The sequence below is a fragment of the Acartia tonsa genome, chromosome 4, assembly GCF_053477335.1.
Source record: "Acartia tonsa isolate MP-2025a chromosome 4, ASM5347733v1, whole genome shotgun sequence".
NCBI lineage: Eukaryota > Metazoa > Arthropoda > Copepoda > Calanoida > Acartiidae > Acartia > Acartia tonsa.
In genome coordinates, this window is record NC_137263.1 from 17594843 (window position 1) to 17622651 (window position 27809).

General features: G+C 34.7%; 7 protein-coding genes across 10 annotated transcripts in view; all 7 read right to left on the minus strand.

Annotated features, from left to right (window-relative positions):
• On the minus strand, window positions 1-4470 carry dup (chromatin licensing and DNA replication factor double parked). The gene is made up of 7 exons (XM_080156735.1): window positions 3581-4470; window positions 3333-3487; window positions 2764-3035; window positions 2117-2241; window positions 1457-1929; window positions 959-1112; window positions 1-613 (listed from the first exon to the last, which is right to left on the minus strand). The coding sequence occupies exons 1-7, from the start codon at window positions 4403-4405 to the stop codon at window positions 512-514; spliced, it is 2106 nt and encodes a 701-aa protein (XP_080012861.1). The 5' UTR covers window positions 4406-4470; the 3' UTR covers window positions 1-511.
• Window positions 4457-8250, minus strand: LOC145316304 (uncharacterized). The gene is made up of 10 exons (XM_080156736.1): window positions 8119-8250; window positions 7751-7865; window positions 7256-7506; window positions 6803-6945; window positions 6430-6546; window positions 5974-6173; window positions 5777-5882; window positions 5271-5631; window positions 4914-5200; window positions 4457-4681 (listed from the first exon to the last, which is right to left on the minus strand). Exons 1-10 carry the CDS (start codon window positions 8189-8191, stop codon window positions 4547-4549), a joined length of 1788 nt encoding a protein of 595 aa, XP_080012862.1. The 5' UTR covers window positions 8192-8250; the 3' UTR covers window positions 4457-4546.
• Window positions 8194-13263, minus strand: LOC145316309 (thymocyte nuclear protein 1-like). Its single transcript, XM_080156742.1, has 6 exons — window positions 13155-13263; window positions 11947-11996; window positions 10702-10811; window positions 9682-9736; window positions 9127-9212; window positions 8194-8634 (listed from the first exon to the last, which is right to left on the minus strand). Exons 1-6 carry the CDS (start codon window positions 13250-13252, stop codon window positions 8419-8421), a joined length of 615 nt encoding a protein of 204 aa, XP_080012868.1. The 5' UTR covers window positions 13253-13263; the 3' UTR covers window positions 8194-8418.
• Window positions 13260-15454, minus strand: Pfdn5 (prefoldin 5). Its single transcript, XM_080156743.1, has 5 exons — window positions 15334-15454; window positions 14834-14916; window positions 14363-14552; window positions 13994-14058; window positions 13260-13756 (listed from the first exon to the last, which is right to left on the minus strand). Exons 1-5 carry the CDS (start codon window positions 15409-15411, stop codon window positions 13681-13683), a joined length of 492 nt encoding a protein of 163 aa, XP_080012869.1. The 5' UTR covers window positions 15412-15454; the 3' UTR covers window positions 13260-13680.
• CstF64 (cleavage stimulation factor subunit 2 CstF64) lies at window positions 15420-20323 on the minus strand. The gene is made up of 7 exons (XM_080156741.1): window positions 20211-20323; window positions 19610-19667; window positions 18295-18385; window positions 17589-17718; window positions 17088-17168; window positions 16604-16671; window positions 15420-16362 (listed from the first exon to the last, which is right to left on the minus strand). The coding sequence occupies exons 1-7, from the start codon at window positions 20304-20306 to the stop codon at window positions 15831-15833; spliced, it is 1056 nt and encodes a 351-aa protein (XP_080012867.1). The 5' UTR covers window positions 20307-20323; the 3' UTR covers window positions 15420-15830.
• Window positions 20314-24193, minus strand: atms (RNA polymerase II-associated factor 1-like protein antimeros). 4 transcript variants are annotated; one of them, XR_013878417.1, is made up of 8 exons: window positions 23937-24193; window positions 23624-23816; window positions 23066-23350; window positions 22711-22881; window positions 22104-22219; window positions 21796-21903; window positions 20639-21596; window positions 20314-20422 (listed from the first exon to the last, which is right to left on the minus strand). XR_013878417.1 is itself a non-coding variant. In XM_080156739.1 (7 exons), the coding sequence occupies exons 1-7, from the start codon at window positions 24149-24151 to the stop codon at window positions 21047-21049; spliced, it is 1638 nt and encodes a 545-aa protein (XP_080012865.1). In that variant the 5' UTR covers window positions 24152-24193; the 3' UTR covers window positions 20314-21046. The 4 variants fall into 4 exon arrangements, 1 of the variants encoding a protein (XP_080012865.1); XR_013878416.1 differs by having other exon boundaries at window positions 20314-20436; XR_013878415.1 differs by having other exon boundaries at window positions 20314-20439.
• Window positions 24171-27809, minus strand: part of crn (pre-mRNA splicing factor crn) — a 4574-nt gene continuing 935 nt past the window's right edge. Inside the window, exons 3-8 of the mRNA XM_080156734.1 lie at window positions 27096-27626; window positions 26498-26986; window positions 26069-26229; window positions 25430-25567; window positions 25120-25323; window positions 24171-24480 (exon numbers count right to left, since the gene is read on the minus strand). Of these exons, the coding sequence (XP_080012860.1) occupies window positions 24301-24480; window positions 25120-25323; window positions 25430-25567; window positions 26069-26229; window positions 26498-26986; window positions 27096-27626 (1703 nt within the window). The 3' untranslated portion in view covers window positions 24171-24300. The remainder of the gene's footprint in view (window positions 24481-25119; window positions 25324-25429; window positions 25568-26068; window positions 26230-26497; window positions 26987-27095; window positions 27627-27809) is intronic.

Sequence of the window (27809 nt, forward strand, 5' to 3'; positions counted from 1 at the left end):
TATCTAATCCATCTTTATTTTTAATTTGAGGTACATATGGTTAACAATGATTAATTAAAGTAGTAAATGTCATATAAAAAATATAAAATAATGCCTTAAATTTCTTTGTACAGTATTTGTAAAAAAAAACTAATAACTAATGTTAACACATGGTTAGAAACGAAAACATTAAACAATAGAATAATATTTCAATGTTCAGCTGCATGGCAAATTTACATTAAACAAGTCAGGACTCAGCAGACGACCAATTCAACGTCAATGTAAAACATTGATTCACAAGTTTTGTTCGAGCCACACCGTTGTATCAGTTTGAATGGGTGACTTCAAAATGACTGCTGAGCCAAAGAACAATGGTACAAAATGTTTTATTGTTATCTTTCAAGTTAAATATTTTAATATTTAAAGTAAGGTACATTATATGAAATATCAATTTACGTTACTAAGCGTATGTAATTAACATATTATAAGCGTCTATAATTATGATGATGTTTGAACTGTGGATCTGATTATTCTATTTGTCTTGTTCCTTCTTGTGCTTTTCATCCAGCATATCTGCGATACTGTTGATATTCTTGGCAGGGTTGATAATGCAGTACTCCAGGGTTCTTACGGCCTAAAAATAATGTAATGAAGATATTTTTATGAAATAAACTATAACTCCAAACACTTGATTTGGCCAATAAAAACGTATAGGTAGAGTAACAAGCCTATCACATTATTGGTTAGACAGTGAGTGTACACATTTTGGTACGAATTACCAAAGATAGACTTTAGAATATATTCGTTAAGGAATTATAACTCTTTTCGTATAGTTCTAAAACCCATATTTAGTTAGTTTATGTTAACGAAAAATAGTTTCATGATAGCATAATTTTATAGCTGTAACGAAAATATAATGAATTAAAATATTTTAGGCATTTGTCTCCGTTTACTGTACAATTAAGTATCTCTGAAATACCTGAATTCTAAACCATCCATCAGACTCCTTGGCCAGAAATCTAAGGTCCTCATCCATGGTTTTGTTGTCTATAGAACCAGGATAGGATTCAATAAGTTTTCTCATCACAAACTCCATGGGCAGAGACGTTTTACGTTCACCAACGAAAAGACCCCTGAAATACAGAAATTTTATGCGAGTCAAATAAGTTGCTTTCCCTTTAGTGCTGAGCTATCACAAAATATTTCCTCCCTTATTTACAATAAATTGAGGATACGGGGGAGGATTTTTTTCTTAATGACTATCCCTGCAGTTTCCAAACTCAGCGGGGCTAACCTGTACCCAATATAACTTAACCTACGGTATAACACTAACACTCGAAAAACTGCCCCCCACTGAATTTAATTATTTTTTAAAAATATATTTTAGGGAAACCACCGAAAATCTAACCAAAATATTTTCATTGAACTAATAAAATTAAAAGAAAAATTGCCATTTGAAAAAGGTGAATTTATTTACCTTGCAGTTCTGGCAAGGCTGGACATTTTTTCCAGCTGCTTAATTTTCTTAATTTGTCCATGATCCCTGGTCATTTCAATCTTCGCCTTCTCTGCCTCCTTTGCCCGGATTTTCTCTAATAATTTCGGGTTCAGACCTTTCAACCCTTTAAGGACATCAGGCTTGGCTGGGGTTGAGTCTTGAGCAGGAGTGCTACTCTTATCTTCTTCCTTCTTAGTAGCATCTTCACCAGGCTTCACGCCATCTTTGTTTATTTTGCTAGCAGCCTCAACTAGGCTCTCTCCAAGCTTGGGGTTCAAATTAAAGATCTGATTGGCCTTTTCTAGCACTTCCTGGGCAGTAACAATCTTTTCAACTTCAGGTTTAGGAGGCAATTCCTCTATATCAATTTCAGAGCAGTTTTCTACGTTGAAGTCTCTATGCCAGCGGGTCAGCTTGTTGTCGTCCACTTTAATTGGTGGACTTAGGGTTTCCTGAATAAAAAAAAACATGTAATTTTTTTTTCAGTTATAATAACATATGCAAAATTAGACAGTTAATAAAAGCAGATAACAAAGTTTTTGAGCCAACTACAAAGACGTAGTTCTATGTCAATCTCTGGGTACTATTACAATTTACAGTCCAATGTCCCCTCCCTCCTTGTAAACAATAGAAACTTACCAAGAAATTCTTATGCTGGTCCTTGACCATCTGGAGGAGGGAATTATGGAAAATATTCTTTCTTTCCAGAATCATTTCCCCAGAGAGTTTTCCTTTCTTCTTCTCCTCTTCGTCTCCTCCTAACCCTGACAAAAATAAAAGAAAGATAAATGTGGATATATTAACAATAACATGGAATTTGTCGTAAATATAGCTTGCTAATTTGGACTTCATTTATTGGTCATTTCGTTCATCCAGTAGGAGGCGAGGGGATCGGGTAAATTTGGATAAGGGGTATCGCTGTTTTAGTCAGCTGCGAGTGTCACCTTCTCAAAGAAAATGAAAATCTGGTGCGACACCCAGGTAATAATATATCGATGGAGATAACAAAAGTCACTTTCAGTAAAAACAAAACAACTCTCATAAAAGTAACAATATCATATGTCTGTCTCTGTTGTTGAGCGATGGTTCTCCTTCACAATCAAGCTTTTTATAAGTCCAGAGAATGTCAAAGAAACTTTTAAAACAAAAATTTAAAGAGGAAGAATCAGAACATTAAATGTTCCTTGCCTAAAAGCATTTATTTTGTTTACAACTATCAACAATAATTCAATTGAATACAAAGTTGTGACGTCGTTTTTACATAAACGCATGAATTAAAAATTTACCTTTAAGAATATCATTCTTATAATTTAGATTTGGCTCAATGTTAAGTTCATATTCCTCCCTCTTCTGACCAAACTTGTTGAGAATCTTATGCCAAGCATAGAAGTATGCCTGCGGGAACACGCACTTGATCTGCTTCAGCTGTTTCTCTCCAAAGTTCTTGCGCATCAAGTCCTGCACAGCCTTCACGAGCTTGGCGAAGGTGATCTTCTCGTGGCGGTTGAAGTAGATGGAGATTACGTTGTCAACGGCAGTAAATACATCAGCCAAAAGTCTGTAAGAAAAATCTTATTTTAGTGTTGGTCAGGGCCCGGCCATAGGCAAATTTCCGGGGTATATAATATATATCAACCCCTTTGAAAGTTAGAGCCAATATATAAAAAAAACTACTCGCGCATCAAATAAATCTTTTGGCATTTCTAGATTTCCCTACTTTGATCTAAGTACATCTTTGGTAAGAATCTAAATTAACAAATGACTCAATATTAATGTGTTGGAATTCAAAATATTGATCTTGTACTAGAATATATTGGGTATTTTGATTAATTTTCATTTTTTCAAAATCTCATACCTGTACTTGAAAGGAAGCACAAGCTCCTTCTCTACAGGCTGGGTGAGGTAGGCAAACCTCTCGTAGGCTGGAACCTTCCTGGGACTTGCCTTCACTTTGCTGGTCACCTGCTGAGCTTTGCTTGGACTCACAGGTATGTCAATCTGTATACCAGTCTAGAAAAATAAAGATTTATAAAGAGGTATTTGGAAAAAAATCAAAACTAGTTAAATGTTTCTTTTTTTAAATCGTGTAGTTATCAAAATTACCTTTGTAGGAGTCATTAACTTGGCTGGAAGCCTTTTCTTCTTAACCTCTTCAACCTTCTTCGTTTCATTAATCAGGTTCTTAAGCTTTGCCCTGAAATCCACAGACTTATTCTTAGTGCCAAGCCTTGCTTTGATCTCTTCGGGGGTCAGCTTTTTGGCAATTGTTGTCGCATTTTCAATTTCCGCCCGCATGCCTCGCCTTTTCCTTGTCCCCGCATCTACAGTGGAATCGCTGTCATCGCCGAAAAGATTTTTCGGGACACTTTCACGCGTTGGTAGAGGTCGGCGGGCTCCGATAAGTTCCTTTACAGGTGTTGGCACTTTGAATTGTTCACTTTTCATGCTGCTAGGTACATCTGGTTGTAGCTTTTTCTTCGGAGACAGTTGGCTCATTTTAGTAAACTCGACATTTTTTCTTGCTCTCGTAACAGCAGCCTTACTACCCATATCCAGCTTCTTTTTGGCACTGGAGGGAGCAGGATTTCCCGAGCCGATTGTAAACCTGACAGCTTCTTCAGTCTTCTCATCATTTGATGGTGTAACAGCAGATTCTTTGCTGTTACGCTTGCTTGATCGCTTATTGTCCGCTGTAATGGCACTTGTTGGTGTCTTGGGTGCTGCAGAACTCTCTTCAGTTTTGACAATATCTGTTGTTTCATTCTCAACAACTACAACTTTCTGCTTCAATGGTTCATCCTCGTCAACTTTGGTAACTGTTTGACCGACAGGATTAGCATCAGTTAACACTTTCCGTCTTTTGGCAGCATGTTGGTCGGGTAGCTTCTTTCTCACGTTGAAATAATTGGTCACTTTGGATTGGCTCATTTTAATAACTCTTAGGTGATTACCAGCGTCAGTTTAAGATTAATACATTGATCTGAAAGTATAATAATAATTTAATATGTAATATAAATAAAATATACTTATACTGTTGCAAATTATAACTGGTTAGGAAAAATATCACATTTAAGATAATGGATGATACATAATATTCATGTAGGAAGAATATGAAGGTGGCTTGCTGAAAAACTTGAGTTTTGCTGTAGCAACGATGTAGGTACAGGGTACAGTTTTCTCTTTCCAGCTGAGATTCTGGTCACTCTAAAATGTAATATTATATTAAGAAACATAAAGATATCAGGAGTAAGGTACAGCCAACAATCGAAATAAATCTAAAATAATATTTTGTGGAGCAGATAAAAAAATCGTCAACTTTACCAAGTTTTGCCCCTCAACAGCTGAAAATCACGTACAGGTTTCGCTATTAGTATAAGCTTTAACATACAATGTAATTTTCAAAATTGTGAAATTTAAGTATAATATAACGATTTACCTTTTTGTTATCAATTTTGACTGGTCTACAAGCAGGAGAGCTAATCCTCATAGTTTTTGGTCCAACTTTAATAGGTTTGGCCTCTGGAAATGATTCCATTACAGTTTGTGAAAGTTTAACAGTACGAGCAGCGTCCTGGTGCCTATTATCAGCGCCTCCTGCCAGGAAGTCGGAACAAGGTTCGAATATTTCACTTGGCATTCCCATGTCTGCCAGAAAGCTAAAGCTATCCGTTGACTTTTGCTGGCTTTGGAACCGTCTATCTTGGCCGTCTTGGTGTAGAGAACCTATAAATAATCAACGTTAAAAATATTAAGTTGTTTATTAAGTGTAATAAAATTTTTTAAAAAAGCTTACCTGAAATATTTATCTTTCTTAAGATTCTTATTCTTGCCTTTGCTCGTGGTAATTTTTCCTTTGTGTTGGCTATCCCCTTAGAAATATATCTAGGCAACAGCAGTAAAGAATCCCCAAAGTATGAATACAGAAAATGATACATATTCTTCACACTCGCCAATTCTCCGCTAGTTTGCAGCCAAACTTTCATAAAATCCAGGCCAATAAGCATGACCAACCCCAAGCTTTGGTTGCCATAGTTGATCTTTGTAATGGTTGAGTTTGTAACAGCAGTATGGCTGCCATTATGTGGCTGTTCTATCTGGAGAAAGGTATTGTACAGACCTTTCAGCAGCTGCTCATACACAGGCACCAAACTGTTCTGAAAAAAAAAACAGAGTTTAAATGGGATTTTATTAATATTTACAATTATAATATATTAAAAATAACTACTGAAACTAAGATACTGATACGAGCTATAGTTTTTTATAAAATGATGACTAAATGTAAAACGTATGAAAAATTACCATGATCATTTGAGGTCCAAGAATTCTAAGAGCTGTGAGGGCTCCCAATTGTATGTGACTCAAGTGATTTTGACAGCTTTCTGTTAACGCCCGCAGGGTTTGGAAACTAAAAGTAAATTATGTCGATCATTATAAGCTCTCTTTGCCTTCATTTTTTTAGAAAATCTGATAAAAGCTAAATAATAACAAACTAATACCTCAACTGATTGGTTGGAGTAGCCCACCTATCCAGAGCATCAGACAATACCACAGCCGCCAGTTGTACATGCTCAATAGCTCCGTGGCCACTGTCACCTCTGTCCTTGATGAGGAAGGAGAGCAGGGCAGATACAAGGTAGGATAAATATGGCTTGGGGGACAGGTTCATGTGGGGGTTAGATATCAATGATGAGATCAGCCTGTTGTTTATATTTTCATTAAGAATCTTTGCAAGCTTATTTCGAAAATAAATACCTACATAAGTTTTTTTTTTAAAGTTTCCTTCGCTTAAAATTTGGAGACAAATTTTTTTTGGGCAAACAAAAAAAAACGATTCGAAATCAGCTGTTTTAGTTTATATAACACCATAAATTCGTAAAGGAAAAGTTCTCAACAAATATTTTAAACCTCTTCGACAAGATAAAACTTCTAATAAAAAATGATTAATGAAAATTCCTTATAATTCTTGCAGTTATAACTGGATTATCTTTGTATTTGTTGACTAGGCACCACCGGGCAAAGGTCACGAGGTAAGGCAATAATGGAGTCAGTCGGGCATTTTGGCGCAATTCCTGAATATAAACAACGCATCATATTATTATGCAATTGATGGTTTTGTGTGTATGTAGCCATAGTTTAGTGTTTGGACCTAAGTAGTCATAGCGTAGGAAGAGAATGCATAGCCAAAAGGCCAGCTCAAGTGCTGAAATTATGTCTGTGTGCGATAAATCTAATTGAGTAGGATAAATAAAAAATAATACCTTGTGTGATCTTAGCGAACCTTTAGTATTGTTCAAACGGAAATATGCAATGAATAAAAAGCCTTGCCTGTACAGCTTTCAGACAGAGCTGCTGACTCTCCCCGACAATATGAGAGGTGAGGGTGGAGTAGAACTGCTGTAGTGCCGGGGACAGGTTGTATGTGGCGGGGTTCACCTTCACGTCATCCTCCCCAGGACCACAAGGTATACCTGTACAAAATTTAAAGTACAATAAAATTAAACAAATTCGTCCATAAAAAAACACAGCAGCAACAATTTCACAAAAGAGCAATCAACTGTTATACTTTAACAATAGAGAAAATCTTGTAATAAATTCAGAGGAGGAGGGGACATACGAATGCTAATTACACTGTTACTCAAAGTTTTTAACCATGTTATCTTATTCGATTTTTCAAACAGAATAGGTACTTTTATTATCATTTACTGTTTTATCCCTAAGATTCCTGCACTGCAGACTTATAAGTTAAAACAAATAAACAAAAGCTTGTAACAAACTAACCTTGTACAGCAATCCAGCTACACGAGACCTTGATATCCATTTCCACAACACGAGTATCTGACATATTGAGGCTCTCTGTGACAAGATCTATCTCGTTGTCGGCATCCACAACACGATCTGCTTCTGGAATGTATTGGAAGCCATGTTGACCTGAATACTGTGTGCCTGGTGCTCCACTGTACCCTAGTACTGGCTCGATTTTCTTGCATTTGAACACTTTGTTTACTATTTCCGTGGTTAGTGTTCTTTTTCTAAACAGAATTACATTAGTTATGAACTTGGAGCAGTCCACAATATTCAAAATCAGAAAATACATAAAAAATATCTTAATACACATTAAATGAATGTCATAGTACATGAAAATTACGTAATGAGGCAAAGATTGTTGGAAGGCCAAACATATTTTTTTCAAAAAGTTTACTAGGAACTAAAATTCATTGGTAAGTAATATCTTTATGTTGGTTTACATAAGTTAAATTTCAAACTAAAACTGACCTACTATGCCTAAGAAACTGTGAGCAGGCATCTGCTATCTCTCTCAGTCTGTAGGTTAGGTCACCAGCTAGTTCTTTAGACACAGTACTAGGCAGTCCAGATATTCCAACACTTTCTGAAGTAAAATGATTAATTAGGAAAATATTATTAGACATATATGAGCAAAATATGTATCAAACTAAGTTCCTAGAATTGTAAAATATTGCTTTGTTTATGGGAACTACAGATATTTTTAAAAGAACTAATAGCTATTTTCTTCTATTAAAAGTTGAAACTATAACTAAGTTCTGTATTTATAAAAAGCAAAGTGCTTTCTTTAACCCATCTCAAACTGAAATAAATCTTAAGTGTTTAAATAAAATTCCAACCTGCATAGTCATTAATTGTGCTCTGTGAAATCTGAACGTATTTTCTTTCCTCCGTCCCCCGTCCTGTATCCATAGTTTATCTGAAAGAATAATTTGGATTTGGAATACATATATAAAAGTTAAGTTGTAAATACTAATAGATGTATCTTAATAGATCATAAGCGTTTCTAGTTCACTGGTCAGGTACAGAAATAGTTATCAACTGAAGTTAAAGTGGGTATTACAAAAAAAGAATGAATCAAGAAATATTTAAAAATGCTCAGAAGCAAGGTCAATGATGAAAAAAATAATCTATCACGTTTAGTCAGTCTCATTTTCAAGGCTTAAAATAAACTGCCACTCCTCCTCTGTGATTGGCTGGACACTGAGACGAGCCTTGGTAAACATGGCCAGGTTTCTTAGGGGTCCTCCGCTTCCCTTGTGCTTCTGGTGAAGTTCCTTCAGCTCGGACAGAGGAATGTAACGTTTCAGCTTTCTGACATATTTAACGTCAACCATATCCCATCTTGGCGCAGCCTATGAAACAAGTCAACTCTAATATACGAAAAAGCTATGAAAGTAGGGTTGTACATTTCCCGTAAGACATGTAAGGGTGGGGGAGATAAAATTAAACTACATAAAGACCCCTGTCCTCAAGTTTAAAAAAAGGGAGAGGTATGTTTCGGGTAAAATCCGTAAAGATGTGTGTTTTAAGGCTTAAAAATAGTAGTAGAACGATAATATTCACTAAATATGTGTATTTCTTATTGAAAAGAACTATAGACAATTTTTTTAAAGTTAACTTTTCATCGTTCTACTACTGTTTTTAACTTTTAACACATAACCTTTACTGATTTTACCTAAAACCTACCTCTCCCTTAAATGTTAAGAAACGAAAACTATAACGATATTTTTTGGATCTCCAAATCTTGCTAAATGCATTTGGTCTTAATAATGATCATTTTTATTTGGAGATTAAGATCAAGACAAAACAACAAAATGTGCCCCAAATAAAATCTTTAAAAATACCTTATCCGATTTAGGATCATAATGTGGGTCCTTTGGATCAAATTGAGTGTGGTCGGGGTAAGCTTCCCTGACAACTGTTACTAAACCTGAAGATAATATCTCTATCATGCGGTGATATGTGATATTTCAGCTATATTTAAAGGAATTTAAACTTAAGTATTAGATTTATCAAAGTATTTAAAGATAAAAAAGATGTGAAATAAAGTGTAGACTGAAATATGTTAGAATCTTAAGATTACATATTACTAATTATTTATCGCATCATATTATAGACAGCTTCCCTCGAATATTAAAATGAAAAAATGTAAGATTAAAACCAGGGCCGTGTATAACACAGGCTAATAAAATTGGTTTTAATGTCATGATTTTTATTTATAATATTCATGGGAAAATGTCTGTGTTACGTTATACGATGCTACGCATAATTTTTCAGTGTGGCTGAGAACCGGTTCTAATCCAGTGGATATTATTCGTTTCAAAGCCATACTGGAATAAAAATTTATGAAATAAATATAAAAAATACAGATTAATATTAATAAAATAATATAAACTGACCTATAATGCCAGGAATTTTCGTATTTGAATGGTAAAAGAAACCTTCATCGCCAACCTAAAAAAATAATAATTTTCCGTAGGTATTCTTTAACTGTAACTAAAGTCATTAAAATTATAAACTATTTTTTTTTCACAAATAAAACTGTTATTCATGAAAAATGATATTTTATAAAATAAAGCACAGTAGAGCATAAGCAAGGTATTGCATTGTTTATATTTTTGTTGATTGTTGAATCAGATGTTTTGTTTTTAGCGCGGTTTCATACCTCCCCTCCCTTACCCTTCCCATTTCTCTGAAGTTAGTGCGACACTTCCCCATCTGAGTGTACACTAAGATAAGCTGTGTTGCCTGACGTATTATTTAATAAGGGCCAATTATATAAATAAAAATGAATTACTATATAACTATAGGTATATGTTTTTCATTTTATAATTTTTACAAACTTTAAAATGGCGTACTATTTAAATAAATATCCAGAATAGCTTTAAAACTAAAAAGGTCATTATTTGCAAAACGTTTTGGAAACCAAAAATTGCAATATCCATTTTGGAACAGGTAATCAAGACAAATAATTGTGTAAAATAAGACAGTAGAATATTTATTTATCGCATCTTATTATAAACAGCTTTCCACGGATATAAAAAATACACAATTATAACATTAAAACCAGTTTTATTAAGCCCCAAGATGCCGGAGCATACTTTCCGGACAGACGGACCGACCTTGATTATAGAAAAGCTTCGCTTTTAAATGAGCATATTTAGAGTCAAGACTCCATGGCCAAAAAAAAAGAATATATTAAAGTAATATATGCCCCCTGTTTTGATCAAGGAAATTCAGGCAAAACTTCCATCATGAAATTCCATTGTCCTGTGGGACACACAAGATGGCAATCTTGTATTATCAATTTCAATTATATTCTGTCGTATAAATATAGGTTGACTATTCCAACATGTATTTACATCAAGAAATTAACAGCTACAATAAAAAGATTCCATAACATTAATTTATATTTTTACCTTCATTTCCCTCATAAAATTCCTCGCTGAATAATTTCTGACTCCATCCCAATGAGAGGTTTCATTCTTCTCAGCTTTTAAATCATCAAAGCTAAATCTCATATCGACACCCTGTTTTATTTGAACAACTCAAAAAAAAGATAAATCAAATGATAAGTTTTTATGAATCTTGCACCTCATAGAATTAAAAAAAGCAAATACCCTCTGATGGAAATATTGACAGGGGAAATAATTTTGCTTGTTAATATGGCCCTCATTTATTGGTCAGTTCGTTCATCCAGTAGGATGGGAGGAGATACGGTAAAGGGATGGAAGGGCTGTATCTTTATTTTAACCCGCGCTGCTAGTATTACTTTATCGGAGTAAATCTGGTGCAACATCCAAGTAATAATATATCGATATTCCTCTATGCATGGACTATAATTAAAACTGTTTTCTTAATTTCAGTCACAAAATTGTTAAAATTTTTCTAAAAACGGCTAAGATACGCAAATTCTTACAAGTAAAACCGAAATACAGAAAACTTTATGTAGAAAACTGTTCTAGGGGTACCAAGCATCGTGATGTATTATATATAAAGGGGGGAGGCGGATGTGCAACTTTTAAAAAACCAAAAGAAAAACGTGCATGATCTCAGCCCATAAAAGAGATACAGCTCTAAAATTCTACACAGTACCTAGTTTCTTATGTGGTGAACAATATTTTGTGGAACTGTGAAGAAACGGCATTGGAACAGCCACCCCCGCCAAATATCGCCGTTTCCCGCCGAATTTTTTTTGCCTTTTCTCGCCATAATAGACAATTTTCAATCATCTGATTTAAACTTATTTTTTCTCATAAAAATTTCGCTTATATTTTCACTTAACACTTGTAAGATTTTACACTTGCATTTTTAATTTTAATATTGACATGTTTGAAAGTGTCGCGTGAAAATAAAAGGAAATTATTAGGAGATGAAAAAGTTTATCTCAGATGATTGAGAACTGTCTAATTTGGCAAAAAAGGCAAAAAAAATTCGGCGGGAGCGGCGGTTCCGCCGCCGTTTCTTCACAGTTCCATATTGTTCTCCACAAAAGTAACTGCTGTGCCAAATTTTAGACTTATAACTCTTTTATGGGCTGAGATCATGCACGTTTTACTTTTGGTTTCAAAAAGTGGCACATCCGCCTCCCCCCTTTTGGAATAGGTAGTACGTTTAAGCCTTCTCAAAAGCCATAACTATGCTAATTTTTAAGTTGTTCCTTTCCTTCTCCATTCGAGTCTCAGGTTCGGATTTAAACAGCCATTTGCTGATTCTTAAAGAAAAGGATCTATTATTCATGTTATTTTCTCTGAAATTAAAAGAATTTTTTCCTTTGTCTGTACGACCTTTATATGAAAGCTCCCACTTTTCTAGTTTTATTTTACTTTTCTATTACTTAGTTTGTTCTGTCTTGCAATTAACTTAGTTATCATACACACACATAGTAAATCATGATATCAATAACGCTTATTTCATTATATTTTTAAAAATATAGCCGTGTTTTATATTTAACAGTAGATTGTTCAGAAAATATATTGATATCATAAATGTGTCACAATTTAATTCATTTTCTACATATAAAACACAAATAAACGGTTACCGTAAATTACCAGTTAGTTAACTGTAAATTAACTACTAAATAAATCTGTAAATGATATATTATGAGAAAAGCTACCTATAGTTTAAATTTATATAAAAATTGGTGACGGGAGAAAAATATGGGAAGGAGAGCTCATAACAGAGGAAAGGGTGCAATTATTAAGACTCATTTCAAAGTACTTCATTTTCAATTATAATCCAAATAAGCAGGGATATAGATTTTAGACCTAATGAGAGCACAGCGAAAACTCCCTTACATTTGAACTGATTTGAACTGGCTACGTTACGGGCAAAGCCTCTGGCTCTATTAGATACATAACATAGGGTGTCCCATAGAGTAGTGGTTAGCGCACTACGATACGGTTGGGAAAATCCGAGTTCAAGTCCCCTCATAGATATTGCACTTGGATGACAAATGCTGTTGCAATTTGTCAGAATATAATCACGCAACCTTCCCTGAGATGCCCTTAGGTTGTAAGGAGGGAGATTTGTAGGAAGTTAGGATCCTACCTATCAAGTAACTGTAATCATGCTTTCCCTCGTCCATGTTCCTCATCCATATGAGAGTGCCATTAATTAGGGTGGCTTAATATGGAACACCTGCCAAAACTCTAGGCCAGGGTGATGTAATAATTGAGTAGCTTCCACGAGAATTGCGGGTCAGCTTGTAATGTAACATAGAATACACTCAGCTGTGCGCGAAGCTTACAAATCTAGGATTGGTCAAAGGATTCTCACCTCCAATCTCCTTGTGCATCTGAATCCTAACTTCAGAGAATCAAGGCTACATACATACATACATTAGATACATAATTACAGAAAGAGTAAATACCTTTCTGTACTTTCTTCTATTTTAGATTTCTTATCATCTGTTTTCTCTTTTGTCTCAGGCTCACTCTTTCTCTTACTAACTTTAGATTTTGGCGGCATTTTTAAATCTGCAATTCATCAAGTATAAAAAATTAATATTTTATTAAGCAGTAATGAGAATTAATAACCAAGGATTGTGTGTGTGTGTGCCAGCTTTGAACAAGGTTCCATTGCCCGGGATTAAATAATTTGCTGCTAATATTACAAAAAATATTATTAAATAATCATAATTTATAAACACTCAAGTACTTTTTATGTTTTAACTGTCTGAGCTTCAGCTAAGTTGTAATACAAAAAAGTTACAATTAAGTGTATTAACAGTAAAAAAAGTAAAAAATAACAAAATTTTAATTTCTGTCCCGACAGGATTTTATTCGCCAAGTTCTTAATTTAGACTAGAGTCTTTTTTAATTTGTTTAAACAATTCAATGTGATAAGAGTTAAGAAAATTATTAATAGCAATGTTAATATTATGTGTGTCCAGATCTCTAGCTCTTGTTTGGCGCTTTCATGCCAGCAAACTGGGCTTGTAATTTCTCCTGCATTATATCCATAACCATATCTCTGAATTAAAAAAACTCTTTGTAAAAAGTAAACAAATTGTAAGAATATTAACAAGAATAGATTTCAAGAATCCATCCACTAACTGCATACAATCCCAGCCCATAGCCCTAGGTGGGTACTTTTCAGTTTAATTATAATTTTTTAATTGTATTACACCATAAAATCGGCTAAATGTGTACTAAAGGCTCTAAAGCTCACTATAAAACCAATTTGAAGAACCATAAGAATGAAACTTACCTAATTTTTGCTTTTTCACTTCCAATAGCCTGAACCCTTTCCATGTTCTGTGTTACAAATTTCACCTAAAAGCATTTTACACAAGATTAGTTTTCATTAGTTATGATGCCTTCTTTAAATGAAAAAAGTACGACAAAAAAAGAAAATCATAAATTAAATAGCCAAGTAATATTTTATTTCGACAGATACCCTAATTATTTTAAGGAAGGACGTCAAATAACTGTATAAAACGAATGGAAATGATTTTCTAATGCGTTTATCCGACAAATTGATAATCTGATGAAAATCTGCTAAAATCTTTCAAAATTGGCATTGCATTTTTGCTATTTATAGCAACGAGGGGGAAAATAATACATTTAGTTTGAATACCTTTCTATTAAAATAATCTCTTGCAGCAGGAATATCCTTCTCAACATAATATCCAGTACCCACGTCCACCAGCACCTTCTCCGTCTGCTTGATGACCCCGGGCACGTACATGGACCCAGTCAAAGGCACCAACACTTCGTGGCCCTCGCGCTCCTTCATTTGGCTCATACAATCTGATGAATCTTGAAATCTAGAGAAAAAAGTCATTTTTACAATTTTTTTTTCAGCGAAGCCTCTATTATGTGTATTTAGTATTGCCTCTAAGCGCAAAGCTTAATTAATGCAATGGCATTACAAATCTCAGTGTCACAACTTTTTTTCGATTGAGTTCCTTAGCTTTTTAGGTCAGTTTACAAAAAGTGGTACATCAATCCAACCACCCCCCATAATACCATACTAATCCATAGGTAATATCTTGTTGTTGCTGTGCTCCTTAAGAACAAGAATGATTATCCTTGCAATATTTCTTACTTGGTCTGTGCTAGCTTCAAATTCTGAAGTGACTCTTGGTAAAATTGAATATCTGAATCCAGGCCTTGCTTGAACTGGGTCAACTGTGTCATAACAAAGGATGATTGCTGTGTAAATCATTTAAAGTTTAACAAAAGCGCAAAGTATAACACATCCGATAATAAAAAGGTTTATATTTTTCCCCATATCCTATATAAATAAAATGTTTCCAGATTTCCCTACTTTACATGGATTTTAATTTGTCCTCCAGGTTCAGGTGGGACAGACCTTCAGGTGGTCTCTGCAAAGGTAAAAGTTAATATGAAGAGTTACTGGTCGACTTGAAAAACAAAACATGCATCTTTTTTATTCAAATATGTAAATAACATTCAAAAAGAGAAAGGCTACTCTCCCTATTTACGCAAAAGTGCTAAAACTCCCCTCACCCGTTAAAAATGAAAATGAAATCTAATGAAACGTTTAGTGTAGTCAAAACTTTTTACAAAGACTATCAATCATCCCTGCATAAGATTAAGCTTGGTTAGGTCAATGGACTGCATTCCCTCCGCGGGGGACAAACTTGAGCCTGTGCTGTTCATTTTTAGGCTGAAATATTTTTTTATCACTTATATAACTCTTTTTAATTAGTTTCCCGCGTTCTATAAATTAGAAAAAAACATTTACATACAATAACAACATATGATTGTAAGGAAAAGAAAGATACTAATTTTAGATATAAACATCAAAGTTAATTTTAATTGCCAACAGCAAATTTGAATTATTTCTTTAAACACTTCCATAAAATATTACTTGAAAATACAAAAAAGGTTTTACATTGTTCAAAAACAATTTCCTCTTGTTTTAAATGGAAAATTTGTTGAATGCCTCCAAAGGCGTTAGCATAATCTAACCCTACAAATAAATTTCTATTTTTACAATGTAACAAGATATTTCTAAAATTAAATGTCTCTTAGTCTGAAGCCTTCTTTTTTCCTAATGATGAAGGCTCTGCTCTGTCCTATCTTTGGCCCTGGTTGATTTGCTCCTTCAGGATCATGATGCTTTCTCTCTGCTGCTGTGGCAACATGGAGATCTGTTCCTCTGTCAGCTGCAACACCTGCATGATCAGCTGTGCCTTTTCAGGATCTGCTCCTGCCAAGTGGGGTGGCAGCTGAGGCGGTGGTCCGCCCGACGATGGATTGTCCATCGGGGGTCCATTGCGCGAATTGAACATGGGTGGTGGTGGACCGTTGCCGTTGGAAGCACGGTCTCCGCGAGGATCACGGCTGCGTGGATCTCGTCTTTCATCATTGAAGTTAGGCCCACCTGGAGGACCAAAGTTATCGTTCAACGGCGACGGCCTAAAGTCTGGTCGCATCGAAGGATCTGGTCGGCCCATCGGCGGTGGTGGACCACCACCGCCCATTGGCGGCATATGTTGTGGTGGTGGTCGGTTCATGCCAACATTTTGTTGTGGTGCAACTCCAATGGGTGGTATGTTGGGTGATGCTCTGTGTAACATTTCAACAGCTGTTTCAGGGTCTACAATCCTAAACAAAATCTCAGTAGTAGCAATAGTATCTAAAAATCAAATTTCCATATTAATGATTAACATGACATTGACTCATTAAGCACCTACAAAAACTGACTAGCACTAGGAAAATAATAAAAATTTAAAGCAAGCATTTATGTTGGATTTTAGTAAAATAGGTTACTAAAGGTAAACTAAAATTTGAAGTTATATTGATTTAACTTCCATTGCCTTACTCCTGACCCTCTGAAAATGTATACCTCATAACAACTTGTGCTTGTAGGAGAGCGTAGGCTAGCTGTGGGTTTTGAGTCAACATTTGTCTAGCTTCCTAAATTCAATTACACATTTCTTACAATGCAAACGCAATTTAAACTTTAGAATTTGAGAAAAAGTTTGTTGTAAGCTCAAAAAAGATGGGATGGTCAACGAACAAAGTAAATTATAGAGAATTACTCCAAGGTAGTAATGGAAAACAAGAAAATTTAGATGTATTTATAGCAGCTGAGAAACGAGAAAACTACGGACAGACACACACGACGGAAATTTATAATTATTAAAGTAGCTTCTCTACTTAAATGAGTGGGGTAGTGATAATGGTTATAAGTACTTTAAGTACATACATGAGGTTGTCTATGTGACTAAGAATAGTGAAGGAATTTTTAAACAGTGCTTGAAGAATACTTTATGCACAGATAAGCCCAAAATAATGAGTAGTTGCGCAACTAAGAATGAATGTGTGTATTCCTGTGGATTGTTTTGAATACAAAGTTTCATTTGTTGCATCAGCTGGAACATCTGTTCTGGTGGCAGGCTAGCAACTGTCTGAAAACAACAAAAATTATTTTTATGATTAAAGATAAACTTTAAGAGATTTTTAATTATCACTTTAGTGCATGTGTTGATGGTATAAGAATTAACTTGTCCGAATTTATCCGAAATTGTATACAAGATACAAGTTTCAAAAAATCTTTGAAAACGCATCACATGGAACGGGATTTAAACATCAAAATAATTTTGTTATTATTGTAAATTTTAAAAGTAACTTTTTTAATAACAATTTGTAATGTGTACATAATGATATTAATGAGGTATTATCCATTTTGGGGAAAATGACATTAAGAAATGAATAACTTTTTATTTTAATTTTGTAAATTGATTAAAACTTTTGGATTTGAGAACTTAAAATTTAAGATTTGTTATATAAGTGAGATCAAACATATATTTATTTCGAAAAAAAATCACCTTGCTAATGACTTCTGGAGCCTTGTGTGAATCAACTGCTGGACCATACGGGGACTCTGTTGTTACATTACTTTCCTGCATTAAAGACTGCAACTCCATTCTAGACTTTTCTGTACAAGCATTGTCTACCCTGAAATTTTGAGTTATATTCCGTACGGATCTTAAGGGATAAGACAATGAGAGAAAATAAAATTACCCCTTTCATGGATTAAAATTATTGGTGAAAAAGTTTAGATACTGCTAGTTAGTAAAATAGTGGTCCCCAGTGTTTAAAAGCCAACAAATAAGAAAACGTGTTTATAAAACTTCTATGTCCCCTTCCTCCCTATTTCCCCCTCCTAGTTTTTTCCAGCAAGGAAGGAAATAAAATGGAAAAATATTTTCAAAACTCTTTATTTTATTCATATTATCCCCTCTTCCCACATATTCTTTTAGTTTTTTTTTCTCACCAAAAAGGTGAGAAAAATGGAAAAAAATGCTTCCAGTTCACTTAATTTTTACATTCCCCCAAACACATATTTTTTATCCCCCCCCCCCCCTCAGCAGGGTCAAATTTGAAAATATACACCCCCTGACCCTGAGTAGCTATTAACAAATAATAAGCTTTTTCAAAAGAAATACGTTTGTTTAACCAGCGTAAAGTTAATCCCTGAAATCTTTCTTAATTTATGATAATTTTTAGAATAGTTTTATTTGATATGTTTACCTGAGTGTTCGACCAGCTATTTCATATCCATTTAGATTTCTCATAGCAGACAAAGCTGTCTCTTGATCTTTATATTCACAAAATCCATAACCTACACAAATAATCATTTTTACACGGAGCAATAGAAATATTAACAATAATATTATTGGATGTTTTCATTGGAGGATTTTCTCTTTCAATGTTTTTGAAAATATTGAAGAAACATTGAAAAAGATTAGAAAACATAAAATTACTGAAAAAACATACCTAACATTAAAAAAAACAATGAAAATTCAAAGAATTTCCTTTTTGTTGTAACCTTTTTTCTAAATTCTCATGTGGAACTCATCTAGTGGTCAGTTCCTTTAATCAGTAGGAGGGGAGAGGGAATCGTTACTTTAGCCCTCTGAGAGTTTCACTTTATTAGAGAACATGAAAATCTGGTGTAACATCCAAGTAATAATATATTAAGGATGTCTGATTTTAAGGAGTAAAGACAAGAAAAAGAAGGGCAACGTTCCCAAGAGAAGAATTGTTTGGGGGGCGGCAAAGGATGAGCATATCACAAAAATTCATAACCTACAGAAGAAAGCTGTAAGAAATGTTTTAAATGCTAAGTACAATGTGCATGCCGAGCCCCTGATGGGAAAACTAGATATTCTTAACATTTTTGACCTAAGGGATGCAAATGTAGTTGAATTTGTCTCTAAATATTTAGAAAACAAACTTCCCAAATGTATGCTTAATTTTCTAACACCATTGCAAAATACTAGATCAAAATGTCTTAGAGTAGAGAAGCCAAATTATAAAATCTATGAAACTTTTCCTTCAGTAAAAATCCCGAAAATTTGGAATAGTTGGGCAGGTGAGCTAAGATCATTAAATTCATCCAAAGCTGTTAAAAAATATGTAAAAAATAAGTGTATATCAAAGTACAAAACATTTCAATGCAGGGAGAGAAAGTGTTATCCCTGTGGAAAAATATAAATATAATTTAAATATCGCAACCAGTAAGCTACTTTAATGCCATACCCTGTAAATAGCTAATATTATTTTATATTATTTGTGAAACTTGTAAATATTTTTAAAAAATTAAATGAAAAATGGGCCGAAGGACAGTCAAGATTGACTTTAAAGGCCCTGTAGTACAGTTACCCTAATTATGTCAATATAAATAAATATATCTATAAAAATGATGTAATTTAAAATGTATTTAATTATTTGTAAAATTAATCTGTAATTTACTGCTAATAAATCATATCATATCATATCATTTCAATTTGTCAAATGAATTTGGAATTCAACTATCCAGTTAAAATCTAAATAAAAAATTTACCTTTAGGTTTTCCAGTGTCTCTATCATACACCATTTTAAATGAAACAACTGGCCCAACCTTAAATATAAAAAATATGTCAAATAATAGAATATTACTAGGGTAGATTATTGAAAGATAAATTGTTCCAAATAACTAAAAACACACCAAAACATGTAATATTTAGTTTAATTTAAAAAAGGTGAAATTTATTGTTCAATAGTTTTGATGCAATACTGCAAATTTATGGGATCTGTTGCGGTTTACGGTAAAATATTGTTGGAATCGATTATTATTATCGAACTTTAAAAGGCTGCTATCAGACATATGATATGGGTCAAGAATTTTAAATTGTCAGTACTCAATAATGCATTTATTTAAAACACATAAAATACTTATTTTACGCGCATTTTCTTTAGCCAAACCTTCCATGTGCATAAATCGACTTTTGCTATCCACGTTATCTATAGACGTGTTTAATATATACGTTCATCCATTTGGCAGGTAACAGCCTTTAGCATTCAGACTTTTTATCTCTAAATATTCGTTTCAAGCAACATTTTACCATGAACTGTACCCAAACCAGTTAATTGGACCAGATTCAACGTAATATAAAAAATTTACCTCTGAAAAAATATCCTTTAGTTTATCCTCCGTGACCTCGTAGGGAATATTCCCCACGAACACGGAGCGCATCGACTTGTCCATGACGTCATTCATCTTGGAGTCTGCAAGTAGAAAATTATAGTATGTAACCTACCAGAAACAAAAACTAAAAGTACAAATATGTCTTAAAATAGTATAACATTTAAAATAGTATGATCAAAAAAAGATTCCTATAGTAGCGCAGCTACTTAACAATAGTTATAAATACGTTACTCCGTCATTTTTTACATAAAAAATTACCCCCTACCTTTTTTCTTTCCCTTTCTTTAGGGTGGCAAAACTAGGCATATTAAATCCCTAACTACGGAAAGTGAACTGAAGTTACATTTAAATATTTTTTTGCGCTACTTGTAGACAAAATAATCCTTATTTAAATACAATAATACAAGAGCCATATAAAATAAATTATTTTCCAGTATACATTCGAACCGTTACTGGATTAGAACCGGTTTTGAACCATACTGAAAAATCATGTTTACAATTTTTTACATAAAAAAATCCAGTATTTCAAATTGCTATTTTGTTAGGGATATAAGGATAGGGCAATGGATGATAAATTAATATATTGTGTGCAAAAGTCAGCCTTTTTATAATTGTGGGAGGAATAGATAAATTTTGGCGTATCTTTACAAAGTAACAAAAAGAAAACTATTACTTATTAACTTCTTTTCAGTGAAATGGTTTCGAAAAAAGTTCAAAACTTGGATTAAATATAATCAGTAGTAAATATGCAAAGCAACGGAAAGTTGATTATAATATATAATAGTATCAATTCTACGCCGCATCTTGTTGGTCTAATCAGATTGTGGGGAGCCACTACGCGATTTAGCTGGGCTTCTTGATCCAGACCTGCTCCTGGAGCCTGATGCGCTGCGGGACCCGGACCGCGAGCTCGATTTTGACCGCGACCTTGACAGTGATTTACTGGCCGAGCGTGAGCGTGAACGCGACGCCGATTTAGACCTCGACTTTGATTTGGACTTGGAGCGTGAGCGGGACCGTGATCTTGACCTTGACGAGGCAGCTGACCGGGCCGCGCCGGACGAGGCCGAGCGTGATCGAGACTTTGATCTCGACTTGGAGCGCGATCTGGAGCGGGACGCTGACCGCGACTTGGAGCGCGATCGCGACTTTGATCTTGATTTTGATCTTGATCTGGAACGTGAACCAGACTTGGATCTAGATCTAGATCTGGAGGCGGATCTTGATTTTGTCTGCTGAATATTTTCCTCCTCTGCCTCTTCCTCATCATCATCCTCATCCTCAGAAAGATCTTCCTCCTGCAGAGATTCAAGATTCCTCTCTCTATATCTCTGCATCTTCAACTCTTGCTTGTTCAATTGTCTGAACAGAAAAATATTATTTTATTACTTAAAAATATAGACTTCGTCTTTTATGGCATTCAGAAAAAAACCTGCATTGAAAACATAAAAATGATAGGGGTAAAATATTTCTGTTCTAAAAACAATGAAAGACTTCGATGAATCGATAGTATATGGCACTTCGAGATTTTATATAGCATATAAATGAATAAATATATTACCTATGCTTAACAACAAGCTTGCTGTTACCAATCTGTTGGCCAGCTTTCAACCTCCGTTTACTCAATCTAACTCTAGTCTCCAACTCATTGAAAAAGATTCCATGATCCCTAAAATTTAAACATATTATCAATGATACTAGAAATAACTGAGAGACAAAACAATGAATTTAACAGTTATAATTTTAAAAAGGGATAAGAAAAATCTAATAGCAATAGAATGATTAAATCTGTATTGAAGTTATTTCTTAGAACAATATTTTAAGTCTTAAAACTAATACTTTTTATTTTAACCTAAAAAGTTTTTTTACCTGAATAAAAAGAAGAAATTTTCTTCGTATCCTTTGCTCTGTTTACTTTTAACATTCCAATTATATTCCCTAGCCATCTTGTACTCATACTCCTCTCCCTCCTTGTAATCTATATCCTAAATATTAAACATTTAAGTAAGTCTTGTCAGGGAAGCACTCACAAGGATATACGTGGATATTACGACAGGGGAAAATTTGCCGTCAATCTAGCTTGCTACTGTTTATCATAATTGATCAGTTCGTTTATCCAGTAGGAGGGGAGGGGGTAAAGAGGGTGGACGGGGAAGATCGATATTTTAGCCAGCTACAAGCTTCACCTTATTAGAGTACATGATAATCTGGTTTAAGATCCAAGTAATAATAAATCTATTCCTTTAGATTAAAAAACCAAAAAAATTCTTGTATGTTAAGAAAATTCTTTTAAAAATTGCCTAGGTAAGTATTTTGTACACAGTTTTGCTTCTTAAGAGTATTGATTTTTTAAGAATTCTTATGTTGAACTGGATGAAAACAAGAGAATTTTTAGATGTTCTGAATGGAACCATTCCTCCAGCCTGATATATTATAATCGACCATATGTTACTATTTCAAATTCAATTATTCTAACCTGTCTGAAATCGGATTGGCGTTTCTCCATAGTCTCCGTGGTCGGCAGGAAGTAGGCGACAAACTGTTCCCCTGACTCGTCCATCACACCTCTGATCATGGCCTGTGCCATCATCTCGTTCTGGACCAGGGAGGACACTCCGCTAGGCGCGGGATCTGTGTCGAATATTACCTTAACAAAAGGTAGTTTTTACTTTATGCACAATAAAATGCAATATATAAAAAGATATTTTTATGCACCATTTAAACTTATAAAAAACAAAAATTTTTTGCTTGCAAATTTTTTTTTCAAAAATGGAATAGTAGGTACATTCTTACTTTTTAAATAGGATACTAAGCTAGGAATGTTATTTTACCTGAGCACATGGATACTTCCACATATCATGATCAGGAAGAATAGCAAACTCTTCAACAGGCGTAACACCAGGCTTGCTGTAGTGTCGCTCAATCGGTAGGCGCGCGTCTTCGAACGTCTTCTCGATAGCCGAAATTTGTGAATCTTTGTCCTGGTACATGTCCTCGACGTTCATCTTCTTCCTGACGTTGAAGCCAATGTCGGCCTCAACCTTGTCGATGGTGGTAGGCTGGTATCTGGTCTGCTCGGTGGAGATGTAGTCAGGCTTTCTCATCCAGGACAAAGGCTAAATAATGAAGACTTATTAAACAGAGAAAAATTATAAACCGTTTAGAAAAATTTGTAATGTCAATGCCATCTTAAACAGGATTGTTAAACAAAAAAATCAATTTGGTTCAGATTAATTTTTTTATCGATGTTAAGGCACAGCACAGGGATATATATTTTCCATTATTAAAAATAAGGAAAAATTCTTTATTTTTGCTAAAGAAAGAAAATTACCTAGATTATAAAATATACACCCCTGTGTTAAGGATTGATAAATGTAATATGTACGTACCGTAGCATGCTGTTTCTTCCTCTTCTTATCCTGAACAGCATTGAACTCCTCCTCCAAGAGCTTCTCATCCGAAGGGTCTAGGACTGTGTCCATAGCGTCATATTCCAACTCATAGGTCTCTGGAAGGATCAGGTCTATGGTAACACCGAGGTCGTGTTCTGTCAGAATTTCGTATTTGTAATTTCTTTCTAACCTGTAAAAAAAGATGATAACAATAAGCTAGCTTTAAATATTCTTGTAAGTTTACCCTGGAGAGCTATTGCTACCCCTCCCCCTTCTATCAATGGTTTTAAATAGAAAAAAAATATTTTACCCTGTAGGATTATAGCTGATAAACCGCTGGCTGTCAAACGGATACGCTATAAACTTTGGATCAAAGGGTATGTCAGGCAGCGTGTTGGAATACTTAACCCGGCAAATAAGATCAGTCTTTCTATCCTCCCCATCCTGTCCGGAGCGGGACTTCATCTGGACGCCAGTGGCCCCGGGCTGACCTGGACGACCAGGCCGTTGAATAGTCGGCGCCATTTTTATTCACCTGATTCAATTCTGAAATGCAACACAATATTTATAAATCATGATTTAATATTACTTTACATTTAGGTATCATACTTCAAATCATGCAATTTCTTAACAAAATACAAAAATAGTAAGAAGATTGGATATAATGATTTTGTCTACTTTTCTTCATCACTCTCATCATCACTATCACTCTCATTGACAATGTCTTGATCATCTGCGTCAGGATTTTCATCTTCCCGAGTATCTTGACCAGGTTCATCACCAGATATTGTGCTAGTGGCTGTGGTGGTATCATCGCTAGCTTCTTCTGTCCTGTTTGTATCTTCTGTCGGCTCCTGATTAAATAAAATAAAATGTTTTGATTCATAAAGGTTTTTTAGTACTCTCCCCCATAAAATCCGTTCATACCTATCAAATGTGTTACGTTTTAGCCAAACTACAATGTAATTGTACATTGAACAAACTTATTAAATCATTTGAGGAGAGAAATTTAAATTGCCTTTTCTAGAAATGTTTTAAACATTTTTAGCGTTGTGTAATACATTCTCCTGTTCACTTACAATTATATGATTATTATATGAGGAAAACCTTCTACAAATACATGGCTTACTGTACATGATGATTGACGAAATGATATTTGATATTGTAAATTACATCATTTAAAATCTATAAATTGCAATGTACTTATTATAATTCTAGATAAATTGATAGTAAATCATAATCGTCTATTTTTTTTGACTAACAATGGATAAAGGATATACGTAAATATATTGAGGGAAAAAACTGTCTTAGCTTGCTAATATGGAACTCATTTATGGTCAGTTAGTTTATTCAGTAGAAGGATAAAGGATGGGATAACGGGGGTGGATTGGGGTTTAGTTATTTCAGACAGTGCAGCTACGAGCATCGCTTTAAGAGTACTTGAAAATCTGGTGCAACATCCAAGTATTAATACATCGATTACTAAAATTAACCTGTTCTTTGTTTTTCTTCCACATCTTAGCCATGGCGAGCAGCTTAAGATTAGGTTTATCAGCCTCGTCTTCGGGAAATATATATTCAAAGTACTCCTCCCAACCCTGGTCACTGCCGTCTTCAGACTGAATTTTTCGCCGTTTCTTAACTCTGCGCGGCATTAGTTTCTCGACTGCGCGTAACGGTTTTTCGTCATTTGTATCCTAAAAAATATGTGAAATATTAAGCTATTAATATTATATTATCCTAAATAAAATATAAGTAAAAACACATTTTATACATATATATTACACGAGAAAAAAAACCTACCATGTATTGTTCTTTCTCAAACTGTTTCCAGGCTTCCAGAAGCATCAACCTTTCCTCTTTCTCACCATTCTGTCTGAGCTTCCTGTTTGCCTCTTCGTAGACATGCCGGGCCTCCTCTAGCCTGTCCTCGTGGTCAACCTAAATATCATTTGATTCTTCCCCCGAGTGTTTAACAAAAAGAAAAATAATCTGTATGACTGTTAGTCAATTGATCTATTAATTACTCTTTAAACTGTTTTTGTGATATTGGATAAAAAGACAATTTTATGTTTTTGTTTCTATATACCATGTACGAATGAGAGTAAGTGATTTTAAGCCCATTCCAGCAGTGACGTAAGACTTTTTTGGTTGATCTACTTTATTTTTGTTATGTAGGGCCAAATGAATGAAAAAAGTTAAGGTCTATCATTTTTTGAGTTGATATAACAACAACATTAAGCAATTAAACAGAAAACCTGTATATCCAACAAAAAGAAAACTCAAAATCAGAGTGGATAAGTGCTTAAATTCACTTGCAGAGTCCCATTTCGTTTGAAGAACATTCCATGATTAAATGTGATGCTATTTGCAATTGCATATCATTTAACGGACGCAGATTCTTTAATTTTTAAAAACATAATATACTTTAATAAGCAATACCTGTAGTTCAAATTGTGCAAATGACAACCAAACTTTAACATGTTGTGTCCGGTTCAACAGCCTCTTATACAAATCTCTGGCTCTGTCTGTTTCCTCCTGCTCGATCTCAAAGTCAATGTAGGCTTTCCACAAGATTTCAGGCATGTCTAGCCTAGGCTGGCCTAAATAAAAAAAGGATTTAGGTATCAATCATCTTCAGAGTAATCCCCAACATTAAAGATATAAAGAATAGCCATAAAAAGATACAAATACAAAATACAAACACCAGGACAGATTATATGGCTCTCTTTTTACAGCAAAGCTTTTTTTTAGACATGGAAGGTTTTAGTCTATTTTTTGGGAATTTACCACGACCTGTCCAAGAGAAATTGACCTAAGAATTTTTCTTTTCTTTTTACTTTTTGAACTTATAATATAAAATGATATTACCTATTGCTAGTTCATAAAGAGCTCTTGCCCTCTCAACATCTCCCAACAAGGTTTCCAACTCAGCAAACTTCATCCAGGTTTGAACATTTTCTGGATTAAACTCGAGAAACTTTTCATACAGTGTCCTGCATCGCGTAAATTCTCTCAGCTGGATCTCCATGTCAATATAACCTCTGAATAGCTTTGCTTTGGGGCATTTTCCAAGAGCACTGCCCAGCGCACGACGCGCTGTGGCAGCATCTTTTTGTCTAATCTCGAACTGAGCGTACAACAGCCACAGCTTGGCAAAGGTGAACCGTTTGTGGGGCAACAGGTCCAACGCGGCTCGGTAAACCTGGCGGGCGCGCTCCATGTCGCCTGCCTCCAATTCTTCGTAGACGGCGTAGTTTATCCACAAGTAAATATAACGGCGCCAGAAGTGCTTCTCCTTGGATGGTGGAACGTTTGCAATGGCACGCTCATATGTTTCACGTATAACATCAACGTTACCTGAAAAAATGAGAGTTAGAAAAAACTTAAAGGTCAAAATGTATTCTTATTTTGTATTTTGTTAAGTTTGAAAATTGAAACTAAAAATAAATATATTTTTAAAATCTACCTTCACTTTCAACCAATCTAATGAAGTCGAACCAAGCATCGTAGTTCATGGGGTTCTCCTTCACCTCCTCCTCGTACTGATATTTTCTCTTGCTCAAAATCACATTCTCAATTCCCAGCCGCTCGCCAAACTTTTTCTCGTGTATCGTGTACGCTTTGAAAAGCTCGGCACATTTTTCTTTTTCCATGTGGTCCAACGCATACTTGTAAATAACTCTAGCACGGTCATGCTCCTTTTGGTTCTCTTCAAACTTGGCAAAGGCGATAAACAGCTTCTCGTCCATATGCTCCTCGCCAAAGAATTCCACGGCCCGCTCGTAAATAAGCCGAGAACTGTTGATAAACCCGTGAGATTCCTCAAACCTTGCAAATCTGATCCAGTTTTTGACATCGGGATGAACAAATACGAAACGCTCGTATATTTGTCTGGCCCTGTCTAGCTCCTTGTACCGGAGCTCGAACTTGATGTATGTGAGCCAAGGCTGCTCGTCCGGTTCCCATTCCATCCACCTCTCAAATACAGCACGACATCCTACAAATTTTTATTGATAATATACATACACTGTATTAAATAGGTTCATTGATAACATATTACGTCTCTGCTACTTGCTACTTTTTAAACATGGACCCCTAGATTCTAGAACACATTTATGTTGTAATGTTACAGTCACACAGGACGGACAAACAGACAGACGACCAGAGTAGGTACCTGTTT